Here is a 13,444-nt window from a genome sequence, read left to right on the forward strand (position 1 = left end):
ACAGGTAAAAACACATGGTTTAACATAAGTAAAGTCGCCATTCTAAAAGGGAGATGGAATAAGGTATTCTACAATTTATAGATGGGCCAACACCATTTCAGTGCAAATGGTTCAACACGGGTTTGACAGAACAGGTAGTTTACCTGAAAGCCTCGGGGGATGCAGTAAATCAGGATACGCAACTGCTGGACACCTGTACCAACTACCAGGCTAGCAAGCCCACAACTACCAAGTATGGAGCCTGAAGGCACTGCCTGCTTTTACCCTTCCAAGATTAGTCAATGTATACTGGGCTTTACCATGTTCCCCACAATACTGGCCTCTCCGTTTGTCACGTTCTTTTACCAAACATATTCCATTAGCAGCTGATAAGGGTGGCAAATAAGCAGTTTTATAACTACAGTACATAACCCCCCCCCATCCTTCTAATCCCATTGGGAAAAGTGGGTGATTGCTGAGAACTAGGTTCTGCCACCAAGTAGCCAAATCCTTCACAAAGCTGAGGCTAGGTTTGAGGAAGCCCCAGGATAGACAAGTGACAAAAGCCAAAATGCCATGAGGGGTAGAGTTATGGATAGTGGTTGTGTGACTGTCACTGGCAATCTAATGCTACCTAGCACCTAAGGGGAACACTACATTATATACCCCCCCCCCCCTTCAAAACAGATCCAGGGTTGCTTCCTGTTGTCACAACCTTCTTATGGTAAAAGGGGGGGGGGGGGGGGGACAGGATTTTTTAAGTCCCAGTTGACTCAAGGTGAATTAGTGGCATCACCGACCACCACAAATCCTTTTCCAGCAACTAAAGGCATTCAGGCCATCATAGGATTGGGCCAATATATGAAAACTGAGGCAGGATAATAGCTGATCTAGCAAGTAAAAGTTATAATACCTTAACCCAGCCTATTTAGAAGGATAGCTTGTTCCTTTGTGGCTTGAAAATAGTCAGATTGCTGCCTGCCACCTAAAAATAGTGGGTTTTTGTTTTAGGTCTTCTGGAACCATGTTGGAAACAATACAGACCAGAATTAGAAAAATATACATTTTTTTTATTTAAACATTTGCAGTTTTAATGTCACATGTTTGACTCCTGCGGTAAAGCCACAATCCTAGAACAGCAACAGCCACAGACCCAACAACCCCAGCAGTTGCTAGTGCTCTAGCCAGGTCCAGTGTGGAGTAATTGGATTGACCTAGAAAAGAAACAAAAAAAATTAGAAGTGTTCTTGAATTTTTAACTGCACCCCCCCCCCCATTGCATCTTAGATTACCTTCAAGTTTTAGGGTTTCTTTATTGTCTGCAGAAACAAATGCAACAGGTCCTTGAGAAGTCACTGTGTTCTTCAGAGACTGGAGTTCAGCCATTCTTCCTAAAAAAAAAAATAAAAAAAAAAAATAAAAAAAACACAATGTTACCATGGTCAGCTTGCTTTCCAAGAGCACATCTACCAAGTCTCCCCTTTTATTTAAGGGGAGTTGTGAAAAACCCAAGATTCTGTCACCAGTCATGGTTTGACACATTGAAAAGATACTCACTTCTCCTTTGGCCACAAGAAACCACACAGCTGTCCATGGCGGATGGAACACAAACAGAAGCACTGCAGTGGAAGTATACCTGAAGACAAGTTTTACACATTTATCACAGCAAAGCAGCAAAGTTTGAAATTAAATATAGACAAATGTGTATTCATTTACCAGGCCTTCAAGGGCAAGCTGGGTGGTGGAGTCCACAAATGTGAAGGTGCTGACCACAAAGCGCTTATAATAGCTTGGTATAGGTACAGCCTGTGAAGCAACTCCAACAGGGATCAGCTGGCTTATGTAGTTGTCTCCATTAAAAGGGCAACTGAAAGACAAAACCCAAAGATTCAGAATTGAGATCTTCACAAGGTAGATGGGATAGCTTCCATTCTACAGATTACCCACCTGTCAAACAAGATGGGCCATTGGGGAAGGAGTGTAGGATCTGCGGAGTTGGTGGCCCAGCAGTCATTTAGGACAAGGACCAGGTTTGGATCCGTTCTGCCGATGATGCGAACCTCCAGGTATACTGGGTCTCTGAGCACTTTGACCACAGGGTACTGTTCATCAGTGTAGTACAAGGCATAGTCAAAATCTGCATTACATAATGAACATGTTAATTACACAAAAAAGCTTGTTGCCCTTATATGCAACTAAGGGGTTAGGATCAGGGACCCTTGAAAAGGATGTTCTCCAATGAATATACACCTCTTAACCCTGGAAAAGCTATCCCTAAGAGGAAGGCACAATGCCTTCTTGAGTAGCTAAAGAGTTTTACATAAAAAGCCAAACTTTTCTGGGAGCCTATATGCAAGTTATGTGATTAGATTTGAAGGTAAAGCACCACTCCCATGCCAAGAGGCCCAGATACAATGCTATTCCAGTAAGTCAGGGAGGTACAATCCAAAGCAGGCAGTGCGTTATGGGCAGTCAGGTGCCCGTCCTCCCCTCACTTCCTAAAACAGGGCTCGACTGGCAACAGTGTTAACCAAAAGTGAACTGAACGACAAGCATACTCCTTAAAGCACCTAGTTTGGCAGCCTACATTTGCAAGTCATGACTCGTCAAGCCATGATGGACCCCACCCACTAACAACCAAAATCTGATTGGAGTAAATTCAGATGCAACTGTTGACAGGAGGCCAGTTAACATGCCAGACGGTAGCCACTCACTTGCTTTGAGATTATAGTGAGGCATGCCATTCACACCCCTTTGAGTTGATTCCACAAATTCTTATGGCCCGTTTCGTTAGACATGTCCTTTATGGTGTGATGCAAACTAGGAGTTCAGGGCCATGCAAAGGCAACCTGGTACTTACAGGAATGGACATGTTCAGCCACAAGCACCACCACGTCTAACCTAAACTACAACAGTGTCCCATAGACTAGCATGCACTAGCTGCCATGTGGTGTCAAAGAGCCAAGGGAAGCTAGCATGAGCTACTAGGGAACGAGGCAGAGAACCAGTTAGTTGAAGCAGTTTGTTCTAGGCTGCCATCACACCTTCTCACGTTAGCATGTTTAGTAGAGGCTTATCCCCCTGGTGCAGTGGTCCTCAACTCTGGTCCTCAGGGCCCACTAACAGGCAAGATTTTAAGTATTACCTTGGGGAGATGCAGACTACAGTACTGCAATCACTGAGCAGCAAATCACCTGGGATGTATTTCAGTTATCTTGCAAATCTGGCCTGTTAGTGGGTCCTGTAGGCCAGTTGAGGACCACTGCCCTGGTGGATTCCATGTTAGGATTCAAGAACAGCCACCCTGATTGACTTTTGGACAGGCATAATAGGGTTTGGTACAGCTTAGAATATCCACCTTGACAGCCAGTTACTACATGTGTCCTGCCCCTTTCTACTTGAAGGGGACTGCATTGCATACCCTCAGTGTTCTTTTCTATGGAAACCCATCTTAAGGGCCTACCCGATATTGTAAAATGTTTTGCCTGTATGCATGCTCTAGGTCTGCTACTTATTGCTCCTGTGCTATACTGCAATTGCCATGCAATTGTTCAGTTTCTTGCTGCATGCAAGAGCCAAGCTGGATCAACCACATGAAACCCTGTTTGATTCTGCAAAGCTTCCCTGGCAAAGGATAAATATCTGGACTTGATTGAGATTGTGGATTTTTTTTGCCCTGTATCCTTTATGCAGCAAGTTCTAGTGTGGTCAGTAGGCTAGTATTGCACTGCACTTTCCAATTGGAGGGAGCCTCGCTGTTACAGTCTGAACATGAGACCAAGCAAAGGCTTCCTTGCGAGCTGCAAAAGCTTAATCAGTGTTGCCATGCCACTCCCAAGCCTAGTAGTCCTGTTACACCCATCTTCAGCTCATAAATGCAGCTGATTCTTACAGCTGCCATACACCCAAGGCCGTGAGAAGGGGTGGCTGCCCTGGGCACTGTAGCATGAAGTGGGCAAGATGTGTACAGAGAGGAAATTTCAGGGGGGGTCCATTTTTTGGCAAGGGGGGGAATGCTTAAGGGGCAAGCATGCAGATTACTGCTCTGTTTTGTAGCCAGATATGCCCACACATTGTGGGGTGCAGTTTGGCATCTTTGCCCTTGGCTCTAGATGACCTTGTCGTGGCACTGCATACACCCAACACAAGCTCTGCCCCTCCCAACTACTGTAGGAGACTGAAGCCGCCTGGAATATGCAATGCGCATTATCCAATAATGCAGGAGCAGAGGAGTCATTCCTCCTAGATACAGATTGGTGGCGGCATGGACACTGTAAAGGGCAAACCAAAAAGCCTCTAATGCAGAAGGGCTGCAACCATGTGATGTAGTTAGTCCAACAACTAGATTTCTTGCATTACATTAGTGGCCTCAAATCTCTGGCCCTTGGGGCATTATTCCCCACTGTCAGTGGGTCATAGTGGACTCTGAAATTTGGGATACCAATGATGGGGCATTGCTTACTCCTGATGGCAGGGCATTTTCTACTCCCACTGGCAACATGCCAGTCCCCCTAGAGTATGAAGGGCAGAAAAACTGGCCCTTGTTTGAAAAGTTGCATTACACCAATGGGCACTAGACTAGTGGAAGTGTGTTGGCTTGCTTCCAGCAGGCTGAAGACTTAATTCTCACCTTGTGCAATCCTCATCTCCAGTTCAAGAGGACCAGATGTACTGACAGGAAGAGGTGGTGGCAAAGTGTTAACGGTAAAACTCAGCAGCGGCACAATACCAGTTTGAATGATGCTGCACTGCACAGTCACCCTAGAAAAACAGTACAGTATTAGATAGTGCTCCCCCATACCACAGCAGGTTTGCTCATCTTACCTCATTGTACTGTCTCTAGTGATAGAAGATCCTTGATATGTCTGTACTTGTCTATTGGCTTCTATAGTAGCTACATAGTTCATTGGACCATTTGGCACCTGGTTGAACGAAGGAAAAAAGGAGAAAAAGTTGGATTTAGATTTAAAACTACCAAGAATAGGCAGAGCTTTTTAAAAGTAATACCACCCTCCTAGGTAGGTGCTAGAAGAGTGTATTGTTTTGCCATAGAGAATGCCAGGTAATTTTAGATTGCTCTCGGCCTACCAGAGAGCAGGATACATTGTTAGGTTCTGCTCATGGTGCAGCTCAGCTTGTCTGACTGTTGCACACTGGTCCAATAGGGAGGCATATATGACAGTGGGAGGAAACCCAACAAGTGAGGGTACAGACATTTACAGCCCTGGTGATTGGCAGAGGAAGTGCCTTGTTGCATGCTGGGTGACTAAATGCCAGGGCACATGTGCTCAGGGTCTTTGGCTGGAGACCAGGGTCCTGGAGGAAGGGGCAGCTGCCCCTCTGTAGAAGCTGCCACGTTGCCTTGAGTGGTCAACCTGAAAGTCAGATAGCTCTGCAGAACCTCTGGGTTAAGCTCCTGACTGGAAGGATCAGACTGCCTACAGATCTCTCATGGGGCCTCTGAGCTATCCCTCCAGAGGAAGAGGGAGTGGATGGGTGTCAGTCAAAGGGATGCAAGAGAGTGACCTGAAGATAAAGTAGTTGCATCAAATCTGCTGCCAGAGATCAAGGAGTTCATCCATACAAGTGGCAGTATGGTTAAAGCAGTGTGCTTACACAAAACCTGGTGAGGCCAAGAGCGTTGTCCTATACTGAATAGTTCAGTTGGAATATCCCACTATTCTTCCATCCAAGTTCCATGATAAATATCAAACCAAATACCCTGGACTGTTTGGGTAAGCAAACAAAGGATGGATGTCTCCTAGTGACTGTTGCAGGTAATCTCAGGGAGACCCAAGAAGTCACAGCAAGCCCTATGGAGACTGCTACACACGTCTTTAAAAACTCTATCACACAAGGTGTTGGAATAGGGTGGCCTTCTGTACATGGCAAGAAACCTACAGAAGGTTCCGTTTTAGGCAAGCAGAGGACTGATGGTGCATTAGTCTCCAAACTGCAGGCCATTGCTTGCCTTTATCTGGACACCATTCCTCCCACTGGCACCAACTCCTCATCAACAGGTCATTCTTCCTTCCATGGATTGGCACTAACTCCTACCAGTTATACTGGGTCATAATTACTCACCATCCCTCCTACCAATACAAATGGGGCACCAAGTTTAATTTTTATTCCCAATGATACAGGGGCATTTTGTACTTCCACTGGCCACCCCAGCCCCCCTAAAGTGTGAAAGGACAATGAACTTGCCCATTTAGATTTCTGCATTAGATTAATAACAGTACTAGTTAAGGCAGTGAGAATTACAACTGGTTTATAGCCAGCTTTAAATGTATGCTGGACTGGAATAACCTTTAGAACAGTGATTCCATACTGAAAAGTTCGATAAGGTGCCATCATCCTTTTACTTGGTTAAGATGGATTCATCTTGCCCAAAATGAAGAGATCAAAAGACCAGAATAGTAACAGTTTGTAGTCCCCCCCCCCCCCCAAAAGAACTTTACTGCAAGCATCAGTCCTAATGTCTCATTGAATTTCACATGGATAATGGAGAACATGCATTTCATATGTATAATAGAGAATTTGAGAATTTGCAAAGAGGTTAGCTTTTCTAGCACCATGAGGGTCAGACTGATATCCAGACTATTGCAATACCCACCTGAGATGCTGTGGTGCAGGACAATGGGAACTTGAATGCTACAAATGAGTTACTGGTATCGGCTGTCAGCCCACTGCAGGAGTTCAATCCAATCACACTGACCGAATCCAGAAGCAGAGATGGCATGGTCAATTCACTGGACACTGCAATCACCATATTGCCATCAAATGTGCACTGTGTGGTCACTAGAAGACAAATCGGTCTGTCACCATGTAGATCAGGACATGCAATTATCTAAATATTGCAGTGGTCACCATTTTGGAACCACTGGGTTAGACTAAACTCTGGACCCAGTAACAGGCCAGATTTCAAGTATTACCTTGGGGAGATGCAGACTAGAATACTGCAATCACTGAGCAGCAAATGAGATCACCTGTGATGCAATTTAGTTTCTGGCAAACCTGGCCTGTTGGTGGGGACTGGAGTTGAGAACCACTGGTCTAACCCAACTCATACATCTATACAGGTTTTGTTGTAGCGTAAAGCACAACACTATATACAGAGCATAAAAAAAAAAAAATATAGAAGTCTCACTGACACCCAGTGGCTTCTTAATTTTACCTGAAAAAGGTCACTGACTATAGCTTAGCCTAACCTAATGTCAAGTTAGTAAGACAGTTAGACACCATTTAGCAAATATTTGTTTCAGCAAGTACATTCTAGACTGGGCTTCAAGGTCACTCAATTATGAATGAAGCTTTAAATGCTTTTGGCCATGCCAAGGTACTCGCAACCTTACCCGCCAATAGAAAGTTATGTTTTACTTACAGACCTGGTCATAGGGATGTTGGCTGATACTGCTATGCTACCCAACATTGGTGGATCAAGCATTAACCTACTTACACTTGTTACCAAAGAAACAGGGCATTGTAGCATCATTTGGGGAGTAGCAGCATCCCATTGCAGCACAGGTGTCACTGGTTACAGGGGTTTCAGCACAGGCGAGTTTATCCTCTTGAGCAACTGCAGAGCAAACATCAGGGCGGGGGGCATCCAGGGCTTCTATACAAGAAAACAAAGAGCTAGCAATATGCAGTATGTCCGATTTATGCGATTAGGGCTTAGAAAAATAGGAGGAGATTTATCCACACTTCCTCCACCCCAAGTATTGTAATAGGCTACAAGAAAAACACCCATAGTGTATGCTCTGCAATCTTCAAATGAGACATTAGGGAATAAATTTCAGCCAAATTGGCTTTAATCATGAATAAAGCTAGTTGGGTGAAACATGTTGACACCACCCGCCAATAACAGATTTCAGAGCATACACTGGAGTGCTGGCTTTGTATGGTTCATATAGTTTAGTCACTGACAGGTAAGCCACATTACTATGGGGAGGCAATGCACCTATTCCTACATGTTAAAGCTACATCGTGTTTTTTCCCCAGAGGACCATGCCACAAGGATTCCCATTTAGAGATTAGAGGGCTTTTTACCATTCTGTATTGGACATCTCTTCTCCATCTTGTATTGGTCAACAGCACCATCTTCAATTTCTTCCAGAAGTAGAACCATCATATATTCCCCATCCTAAAAGGGGAAAAAAAATCTATTACACTAACCCACCAGTTAAGTTGGCTCAGCCAGTCTCACAAAATCTCAGGATACAGGTCTAAAAACTCCCCATTCGCCAAGGTATAAGGAACTCATTGTACACAATTACCAAGGGCTTTCCAGCACAAGTCAAATACAGCTAGAACTTCCATTTCCGGTAAAGGGTTAGCGTATTTGTATGTTCTTCCTTCACTTCTGTCCTGAAGATGCCAAGTGAAGACAAATGTGCCACCAGAACATGTTACCATTTTAAAAACCCTTCCCTTGTCTTGCAATGGTTTGATCTCCCATTTGCAGCAATGGTTGTCAGACTGAGATGACCCATTAAGTGGGGGACAGACGATAAACCTGGGCAAACACAAGCAGAAGATACAAAAGTGCAACTGTGGAATTGAGACATGCTTGCTGAGATTAGGCGCTCAGGCTCCCCTATACAAAGATCCAAAACAGAAATTAAGCTGGCAATAACCACTCCTTAGTAATATCCTTCATTTGGCTACATCATACACAGGATCAATGCCAACATGTTTCAGCCATTTGCATAGCATGCTGTTGCTATGAGTAGGGGTGCACTGATCCGACTTTTCTTGTCCCGATACCTGGCATTGTGCATCTGCCGATACCAATACCAATCCGGAACTACACACATACACAATCAGGGCCGGTGCTTACACAATCAGGGCCAGGGCTTCCACTAGGCAAACTAGGCAGCCACCTAGGGCACATTGCAACCTAGGGGCGCAGCCATGAGTTGGCACTGTCCATCATGAATGATACTTGTAAGCTGAGGGGACAGCAGTGGGGGAGGAAGCATGGACAGAGGAAGATGCCAGGTGTCTGGGGCAGTGGCGTAACTACCAGGCCCTAGCTTTCCACCACTGTTGGGGGGGCCATGGGGGATAGGGGGGTCACTGGGTGTAACAGGGTTTTGGGGTCACCAGGTGTGCCATGAGGGATTGGGGTCCCCAGGTGCGACTTGGAGGAACATCAGGGTCTCCGGGTATGACATGGAGGAACATCAGGTGCCCCTGGTGTGACATGGAGGAATATGGGAGGGGGGTCACTGGGTATGACAGCATAACAGAGGAGCCATCAGAACAGGGTCACTGGGTATAACAGGAGTTTTTTAACCCCTTCCCTTTCAAATTTTATTTTTTTGGGGGCGGGGGCGCAAGTAGCTTGTCTTGCCTAGGGCGTAAAATAGTCAAAGCACCGGCCCTGTACGCAATATGCATGCGGCTGCAGTACAGAGCAAAGCCGCTGCTTCATGTGTACGGCTCCTCCATTTACAGGCGGAGTGCATCTGATATCACTCCACCTGTGAGCCAGACCTATACAGGAAGTAGCAGCTCCCATCCCATACCACACCAAGGGATGGCTGAGTCGGGGACTCAGCAAATCGGCAGCTCAGTGCAAGTAACGGACGGCTGAGCCAGGACTCAACAAAACCGGATCGGCCTGTGGATGGGTTAATTTTACCGATTCCCCGATCCAGCTATTGTGGCAGTATCAGCGCATCCCTAGCTATGAGTAAAGCTATAGCAGCCAAATTGATCATATATATATATATATATATATATATATATATATATATATATATATATATATATATATATATATATATATATATATATATATATATATATGTTTCCAAATAAAGAATACCAAGCTGCTGGCTGAATCGGCTTTAAAAAAACCTAGACAGGTCTTTGCTCTCCAGAACTTCCATTTTAGCTATATATTGACCTAAAGGCATGCACTATAATTAGCTAGCATAGAGAAAACTTTTCGGGATTCTTTTGGGACCCTAGATGAATTGAGTAGGCCCATGGCAGTAGAAAAAAAAAAAAAAAGTCAAGTCAGTGTTGTCAGGCTTACCTCTTCTCTTACATAACATCCATCATAGGCAGCAGCAATCATTGTGTTATTGGATCCCTTTCCTACCCAGAGCCCACAAGTAGAATCATTGGCAAGACTCTGAAATGTATCCTGGAAATCTAAAGACAGAGAAACCAATATTTTACAAAGGCAAATTAACACAAATCTGTCATTTTCACTTCTGAACAAGTCAATGCTCAATAGAATCAGTCCTCGTTACCCAAACTTTTAAATTAGACCACCACTTACCATACAAATGGAAACACCCATCCATCAATGGACCCATGATTTAATTTTGCTTTGAGAAATAAACTCCCTAGAATTTCTAGCCACAGCCATCTTAAGGGCAGATGAATCATGCAGCATTTACTTCCTGGAGCCCCATCTGCCCTTAGCTCAGGCATGCAGTCAGGAGGTTGTGCCTAGATGAGAAAGCCCCTCATTTTAGTCTAGACCAGAAACCATGAAGTATATATTAAAATAGTATGTTGATTGAACAGTTCAATATAGGTGCCCAAGACTAGCATGACTGTTAAATCAGATTAATCTATTAAGGTCAATTGAAGTTCTGATGGCACAGCTCCCACCTTTGATAAGTAGCAGTGCCTCTCCCAACAAATTGCATGCCTTTGAAACCCATGGGGGGGGGGGGGGTTAATAAATAAGTTACACGGACTCTCATTTTGGAGTCAATTTGTGCATTTATGACCGAAAAAAAAAAAAAACTAAACGAGTTCACTACATGTTCATACTCCCGTCAGATAAATTTTTGGTATTCTGTTCATATCCCCCAATTCAGCTAGGGATTTTGCAGCTGTGGTGGCAACTCTCCACATGCTCAAGTTTGAGTTTCAAGGCTGAGCATTTCCTCCCCATCACATCTGATCAGCCCATGTGACTAGTCACAAGTGGGCATATACAGTGGTAAGAGACAGTCAACGCCCCCCGCTAAACACAATGGGGCAGTTAATTACATGTTGATTGATGGAGGCTGCACCTCCCTCATCTAGTGACTGGCAGAAATGCACCCACACCATGTTCTTGCCAAAAATAAAGATACCCATCCCAATTTAAAACCATGCGATATTCTGTATTACCAAAGCTGTTTAATGCCAATTTAAACATGTGATAAGCAGCAGAGGACTAGAAGCTCCTGCTACTTATGTTTCCCTGCAGACAGTCTGGGAGAGAGCCGGGTCATGCAACAGCTGGATATCAATTAGGGACAGGAAAAGTGTAAATATACAGCACCCTCACCCATATACAGAAATGTAAGGGGCAATGTAACCATTTAGCATCACTTTAAACCAGAGGTGTCCAACCTGAGGACCTCCAGATGTTGCAGGACTACATCTCCCATACTACTCTGTTAGCTAAGAGGCTGGCAAGGGAGTATGGGAGATGTAGTCCTCCAACATGTGGAGGGCCACAGGTTGGACAACCCTGCTTTAAACTGTAGATCAGCGAGTCCCTCAAAACTGATGAGGGCTCCTTACAGTGCTACATATGGCAGCAAGACAAATTTGAAAGTCTGTTCACATAGGGTTGGCTTCTGTCACACAGCTACTGGCTAGCATTGCCTTGTGACAGTTGAGTATCCCTCAGTGCATTTTAAACATTGGGTTATAAAGCAGAGCAATTGTAGTCCATGTCCAGCAGGGCATCGGCCCATCCTGACCAGACCCATAGTAAAATGAAAGGAAGCATTGAAGAATCTCATAGTAAGATGGTGCAACTTATGATATGGAGAACAACTCTGCCTTATGTGGGGGGGGAGACTCTGCTCACCCCCAGCATACCAAGTTACAGAATGAGCTTCCAGGGCTGTGTAGTGTCACTGTTCATTAACTTCAATCTCCCAATTAGCCAATATCTTGTGGACTGAGGCCTTTTTGGTGCAGGCAGAAGGTATAGGCACAATGCCCAGCCCTATTGCCAGCAGCCTGTAAAATTCCAAGAGGCGTAAAGCTGCTGCAGCTGGATGGTATACCGGTGTCTTCTGTGCACCAGACTGGAATCCCATGCACTGAGGCTTGCAGCCCGAGAGAAACCAAACCAATTGGAGCCAGCTTGCCTTGTTGCATCACTAAGGTGCATTCCTTAAACAACCCCCCCCCCCCCCCCCCCACATATAAATCACAGCTCCAAGTCTACTACCATATCCAAGATAGAAGTCCCAGGGCTCTTGTCTTGGATGGCTTTAACTGGTAAAAATAGGTTGCAACCTAAAGTATGGTCTAGTACAGTGATGGCGAACCATGGCACCCCAGATGTTTTGGAACTACATTTCCCATGATGCTCAACTACACCATGAGCATCATGGGAAATGTAGTTCCAAAACATCAGGGTGCCAAGGTTCACCATCACTGGTCTAGTAACAGGTTCTTTAATTCAGCTTTTTGACCCAGCAGGCTGCTAAAAGTTAGTGTGGTATTCCATTTTGCTCCCTAGTTTCCTCCATTTTGACATGCTGCCCCCCCCCCCCTTCCTATATGTGGCAGTTTAGAAGTACCAACAATGGGGACATGCTTCCTCCAAGACTCACTAGTTCTTCATGCATCATTGGTAGGGCAGCCCATTCTTTGTAAGATAGAGAAAAAGCTGTCACTATTCATAGGCTACAGAGTGAAGCCTTCTAGGCTTCCAACATCTCTTGTGACAACCAAGGATTCCTTTCACCTTGGAGAAATTTCCCCACCACTTCCTGTTTGGAATGTGGTACAGGAAGTGAAGAGAAATCTCCCCAATGGGACACAGATTGGAGGGTTGGGGGGTGGTAAGGGGAGCTCCACTTTATAATAAGTAAACCCATCAGTCACTGGATATTTAATATCGCAGGACACTGGCTACATTCTAGTGCATATCCTGATCCATACTCAACATGTGCTACTCACATCCACCATGTTCTGTGAACTACCACAGAAATTACTAGCCAATAAGGAGCAACAGCATCCCCTACATTTGGTCATTTCCATCCCTAACCCAACACATAAGTTAAAAATGAAGGCAATTGGAAAAAAAAAAAAACTTACCCAACACTCTCAGAGAAAAGGCCACCCCTTCAACAGGAACAGAAAAGGACAATTCCATCTTGTCCAGAGAACAGTGGAGGAGAGAGGAGCGATCAAAGTGTCCTTTAGCATCGCACAGCAACCAAGACAAACTGAAACTCCAACACAACAGCACTAAGCCCATTCCTGCCCTGGAAGAACCCATCTTGATGGTGAATTGCAATAATGACCCTCAGCCCTGGCCTGATATTTATATCCCAGAGAGGGGGCTGGGCTTCAGGTTGATTGGATGGGGATTGCTATGCACACAGGTGATCCCAATACTTGAAAAGGTGGGCAAGATCTATTGATTGTGAATCTCTTCAACTAATCAAGGTTCATGCTCTGAGTAATGCCCCATACACAC

At 44.9% G+C, this 13,444-nt stretch overlaps 1 protein-coding gene across 1 annotated transcript; it reads right to left on the reverse strand.

Annotated features, from left to right (window-relative positions):
- Positions 1-1,053: 1,053 nt before the first annotated feature.
- LOC309550668 (zona pellucida sperm-binding protein 4-like) lies at positions 1,054-13,243 on the reverse strand (the record flags this gene model as incomplete). The annotated part of the gene is made up of 12 exons (XM_082251002.1): positions 1,054-1,193; positions 1,272-1,370; positions 1,537-1,615; positions 1,696-1,846; positions 1,927-2,116; positions 4,610-4,740; positions 4,804-4,901; positions 6,596-6,780; positions 7,439-7,597; positions 8,032-8,125; positions 10,028-10,146; positions 13,060-13,243. 12 exons carry the CDS (start codon positions 13,241-13,243, stop codon positions 1,054-1,056), a joined length of 1,629 nt encoding a protein of 542 aa, XP_082107128.1.
- Between the last annotated feature and the right edge of the window lie 201 nt (positions 13,244-13,444).

This window comes from Pelophylax lessonae (assembly GCF_965119305.1).
Source record: "Pelophylax lessonae genome assembly, chromosome: 3".
Classification (NCBI taxonomy): Eukaryota; Metazoa; Chordata; class Amphibia; order Anura; family Ranidae; genus Pelophylax; species Pelophylax lessonae.